The 6,000-nt window shown below is 35.9% G+C and overlaps 1 protein-coding gene across 1 annotated transcript; it reads left to right on the forward strand.

Moving 5' to 3' along the window:
• Positions 1 to 751: 751 nt before the first annotated feature.
• Positions 752 to 2,398, forward strand: kiss1 (KiSS-1 metastasis suppressor). Its single transcript, XM_071917372.1, has 2 exons — positions 752 to 845; positions 2,187 to 2,398. Exons 1-2 carry the CDS (start codon positions 752 to 754, stop codon positions 2,396 to 2,398), a joined length of 306 nt encoding a protein of 101 aa, XP_071773473.1.
• Positions 2,399 to 6,000: the final 3,602 nt, after the last annotated feature.

Consider the following 6,000-nt stretch of genomic DNA (forward strand, 5'->3'; position numbering starts at 1 on the left):
ATTCACTTTATGTCATACTCTAGATCCTTGTAAGGTGGATCAGTGAGTTGATGTCTCACTCATTCATGGTGTATAGTTTGATGTAATCCATGTAGAGGAGGTGGCTGATGGTAGCCCCACTCTTGAACCTACTACAACAGCAAGCCCAATGAGAGGGGATATATAAAATGTATGTGGGAACTATGGATGCATAAAAGACATCCACATTCACTAAGAAACAACTCATTACCCAACGTTCAGTCAAGAGGAAGCTTTTATCACAGCTAGACTGATGATCTATACTCTCTCTCTCTCTCTCTCTCTCTTTCTCTTTCTCTAGCAATGTTTGTAATGTAGCAAATATATTTATACCTACCTATGTGCATGTACTGTATATGTATATTTCTACAAATATTCAATTATACACATATTTCACATCTATTAAACCACATTTAAGTAAGCAATTGAGACTGTGAGTAACATCTGTAAGTAACAATGTAAGTAAATCCATACATGTCAGTAATCCAGACTCTTTCCTATACTTCTCACTCTGCAGTCTACGTACATGTTAAAATTGTCGGCAGCTTATGTTTGCATAACCCCACTATTGTTATAGTCCATTTTATTGCTTTTATAGTTTTTGTTTCATTATTTTTAAAATTCTGATTGTTTCTACTGTTTTTTGCCTATTTCTAGTTATGTGTTTCCTCGTATCTCTGTCTTATTGCAGTGGAACTTTAGGTGTGGATTCAGCACTAACACACTGACAGACATGATGCTACGACTCACCGTAGCACTGTTGCTGGCTGCTTTGCCAACAGAGGCCTACACCATTAGGAATCTGAGGTCCACCTACTACAATGAAGGTACAGTTAATATACTGGTAGCCTGTAAAACCATCTTGTAAATGCAGATCAATGGAGAGGTTAATGTATGAAGTAGGATTAGACTGATATATGGGTTTGCCGATATATCGGGACGATACTGGCCTTTTATGAAATATTGGATATCAGCCAGTTATGTGGTCCACATAATGGAGGTTCATCCCTGATCACAGCTAAAAAACAGTCAGGAAAAACTGCAATAAAAAAAATATTTTCTCTGTACATTTTATTTCTGCATTCAATTGTTCAATAATGTTTCCCAGACCAATGAATAAGTGTTGTGGGTCATTCTGCCTTAAAGAGCTGCTAACCCTAAAATAATTTAATTGACGAATAATGGTCTAAATGCTGTTTAAGAGGCTTTTCACCATGACAGGAAGAACATTTTGGGGGAAACACTGGATATGTATGAGGGGTGGAAGTAACAAAAATTAAATGATAAAACTAGATGTGATGAAAATGCTTGTGAATTGAAAACAAGAGTGATGAAAATGCATGTGAATTGAAAAACTGAGTGATGTATTGTTAAGTGATTTGATGAAAATGCATGTGAATTGAAAACAATTTTGATTAACTGGCAAGTGATTTGATTAAAATGGTGGTGATTTGATAAAAACAGAGCCATTTTCAGGGCGGAAGTAATACAAATTACTTACTTGGGGCGGAAGTAACAAAAATTACTTGGGTAAATGATAAATCACTGAGCTATTTAATCCAATCTCCTCTGAATTTTTCAAGTCACTTGACAATTTATCACTGTCTTTTTGAGTTCACATGCAATTTCATCACAGTGTTTTTCAATTCACATTCATTTTCATCACCTCTAAATTTATCAGTTAATTTTTGTTACTTCCACCCTTAAATGATAAATGGCAATGTTGAATGATAGAAAGTGGTGATAAATGATGAAAATGGCTCTGTTTTTATCAAATCACCATCATTCTAATCAAATCACTTGCCAGTTTATCACTCATTTTTTCAATTCACATGCATTTTCATCAAATCACTTAACAATACATCACTCAGTTTCTCAATTCACATGCATTTTCATCACTCTTGTTTTCAATTCACAAGCATTTTCATCACATCTAGTTTTATCATTTAATTTTTGTTACTTCCACCCCTCATAGATACTTGTCATTCTTTGGAATTAAACTGGTCTAAGTTAAAAAAATTTGAATATCAGCTCAAAATATTGGCTATCTAGCAACTTTAGTACAAAACACATAAGAGCATATTTTAGCAAGACAAGCAGTTATTCTACATAGCCTAGTCTTCCCCTTGTATGAACTCTTTTTTTCTGTCTGACAGCAGAGAGTCCAGACCAGATGATACTGAAAGCCCTGAGAGATTTAGCCAGTGCGGCAACGCTGCCTTCAGCAAAATCCTCTGGGAATTTGCCCACTGATGAAGCCGATCCCCTGGTTGGGGCAGAGTTTCCCATGGAAAGATGGTGGATGCCAAAAGTGACCAAGAAACGTCAAGATCTGTCCTCATATAATCTGAACTCTTTTGGCCTACGCTATGGAAAATGAGACACAAAAGAGGAACCTTATGTGTGTTTTCCATGTTTGAATCTAACTGATATTTTCACTGTTGATTACATTTTAGGTTCTTTCACACATTCAGAATGGGGAAAAATAATAAAGTGTCACTGTCAAAAGAAGTCAAAATTTTAATTTCAGTTTATTAATGTTAGGACATCCATAGCCTATCTTATTTATTTGATAGTTTCCAAAATGGTATTTAAAACACTTATAGTACACCTTTCAGTTTACAGTTGCTTTCAGAGCTTCACCTGATTTAATCGACAAATGGATTCAAACTGGAAATGCTGTAGCTTAATACATGATTTGAAAGCCCATCATTGAGCAGAACATTTTCAGACTGAATACAATTTCAGCAGTACACATAAATAACATCACCGATCTTTATCAGTGTTTTTTAAGCATCATTTCCTCTCTTGATTCTGAGTTTAACCACAATTTTCCACTTGAGCTACAAGTTTGACTTGGTGTATCTGTTGGTCTCTGGTTGCTCAGAGAGTGGAGGAAGTTAGGTGCTTCAGTTGATAAAGATAATGATTAGAATTGAGTAGCAGAAGACGCAGAAGGAAATTAAGGAGTTTAGGTGTATGGTCATTTGAGATACATCTCAGTCATATACAACTCCATTCAAAAGAAATAAATAAACATTGTGTTGCCTAAGGAAACCTGAACTTGCCAAGCATGAAAATGAGAGGCTTCATTGTGCAACTATTTCTATTCCTTACAGTGGAAGGTAAGTTACTTTCAAGTAATAGTAAATTAAGATTACACATTGTGTAAACCTCATAATTATCCTTCATAAAGTATGTATGAACATATATTTTGTATCATTTAGAAATGTTTAACCATTGCAGCGACTTGGCACTGGGTAATTACACAGATAAAATATGATTATGTGATATTATTAGTAATTATTAGTAGTCCTTTGAGACATGCTTGTGATGAATGGCTAAATAAACAAACAACTTAATCATTAGGCTAAAACACAGAAATATTATAAAGCTTTTTGCTGTTTATTTAAAAGTCATTCATAAATGTAATTATGCACCCAAATATGAAACAAGATGTAAAATGGTTTAAAATTAGCGTGATTCTTTTGGAAATTACACATACTATTGCATTGCATGTTTTTGTCTGGCATGTTGTCTGGCAAACACTCTCAACACTAAAGGCAGGAAAGAAATGCAATGCCATTCTGCGCAATAGCCTTCATTTTGTCGTGAAATTTTCGACTCTAAAAGGAGTCATCTCTTCCAGCATCACAAAGTTCTCATCCACTCAGCATGAGTGGTTATTGACTGGATTGTTAGAGTGTACAGGGCAATAATATAATAGCTGCCAATAATGTAATAAAGCTAAATGTAATAAACATAATGTAATTAAATCTTGAACCAATAATGTAACAACAGTTTCCCAATAATGTAATAATGTATTACATTATTGGCCACTCATTACGGTATTGACATGTTAACTATTTTTGGCTGAATAATGGCTGAATAATGAACTAATAACACTGTCTTCAAATCTCTCTTCAAATCTCTTCAAATGTCTCTTAATTTTTGCAAATGAAGTGATGTAAGTATAAAATAAGTGTTGATGAATCCTCCCAGTCATAATCATTTAGACTGAAGTCTTTCATTTGATAACAATGAAGTAACCTGAAATTCACTCTGCCGTTCTAAAATGGAGTTGTGGTCAGGCTTGTATGCAATCATACACATGTACAAGTGTCTTTGCTAACCAAAGGTCTTGTTTTTTTATCATCCATGATTCAAGTATCCTTGGAGAGGGGTAAAGGCCTTTAAGTTAACAGGAAAGCACTGGCAGTTTAAAAGTCTAGGACATGTTGAGCATGTTTTTGGCTGACATAATATAAAGCTCATTTGGATTTAAAAGTATCATATGTATCCACAAAATAAGTATCCCATTCATTGTCTATGGGGCAGATCAAGGTCATACTGTCAGTCCTGGCTGTTCATGTTCACTAATACGATCTGCATATGTGTGTGTGTGTGTGTGTGTATGTGTGTGTGTGTGTGTGCGTGCGTGTGTGAATGTGTATATGTGTGATTTGCCTCATTCATTTCTCATAAATGGTCTAGATGTGAGGTGTAGAAGAAATATATGTATATTGTGTTGAATTATCACAATACATTATACAATGTATTGTACAATGTATACAACATTAGATTTCATGCATTTCCATAAAGGCATATAATTGTATACTGCATGGACACTAGTGTTAGTTCCTTCACATTCAAGTTTTTTTTTTCTCCATAAGAAACATTTTGTGGTTGTAGCGTTATAACGTTGTAACATTAACGTTAGTAGAATAAACACAGCCATAAGTGCAGTTATTGCAGAAATAGACTCAATAACAACAATTAAACAAGAACAAAAGTATGCACTAGCGGAGTTTCTCGGCGGAAAATATGTTTTCGCCGTTCTTCCAACTGGATTTGAATTCGGATTCGCTGATTGGCTGAAGGAGTTTGTCTGTCAAGGCAAGTACTCCCGCCCACTGAAATCGATGTGGGCGGCTAGAAGTCCAGACTGATCCGTAGAGCGAAACAGAATGTGAGGTCACGTGATCAGGATGGTCTTACCAGGCTATTTTCTGTGACCACTAGGTGGCTTTAATCAGTAGCCTTCAGTGTGGGGCGGTAACCATAGACTGTAAAAAAAAGATGGATGTAGTGAGTGTGACATCACCTATAGGCTTCTGAAGGGCCATTTTGAAGCCTTGGAGATTGGGTTTACAATCGCATCCATGCTGAAATTTTTTGGGAGCCAGAGCAGCCAAAGCGAGGCCGAGGGTTGTCTGCAGAGCCGCAGCACCGCCTGCTATTGGCCCCTAATCAGCGATCTGTCGATCACTGGACAGGTGATCTGTCATTCACTAGGAAGTCAACCACATTTTATATCCATTATTTCCCTTTAAACCTGCAATAAGCGATATCAGACCTTATAACCAATCCTGAAACTAATGTGTGCTATGTGGAGATTTCATTGAAACATAACTAGGATGCTGTCAGGGGCCAACAGCAAGGGTATATCCCTGAAATTCCCCAATCCTCAAGGCCCCATTAAGTCAAATGTAATAAAAAGCCATTCAATAATCACACAATAAGACTCGAGGGTTAATCTTCCCAATTATATTGGTTGTATGTCCCAACTATTTTTATTTTGCCAAATTATAAAATTTTGCCTTCTGGGCTAATCTAAAGTGAATTATATTATTATTACTCCTAAACACTCTAAAATGAATGGATATAATCCTCTAGGGATTGTCTCCCCAATAATAAAGGGTATGTACCATAACTATTTTTTTAACACTCAATACATTTTACTAATTAAATATAGCTGCTAGCGCCGATGGCTGGGTTCATGCCAGTACAGCAGCCAGAGCTGAAACGTGGAAGTTTGCATTAAGATTACTGTCAGTTTTGTCATATTAGGCTGTTGAGCCATCAGGCCCCAAGCTATCAAGTTCTGATACTGAACAATGTAACAGCAAGTTAAAAGGTGTCAATATCCAACTTGGTATTGGCTTTACTGTGTTTAGCTATACAATCAAAATGCTGCTTTTG

This window comes from Centroberyx gerrardi, chromosome 5, assembly GCF_048128805.1.
Source record: "Centroberyx gerrardi isolate f3 chromosome 5, fCenGer3.hap1.cur.20231027, whole genome shotgun sequence".
In the NCBI taxonomy this organism is placed as follows: domain Eukaryota; kingdom Metazoa; phylum Chordata; class Actinopteri; order Beryciformes; family Berycidae; genus Centroberyx; species Centroberyx gerrardi.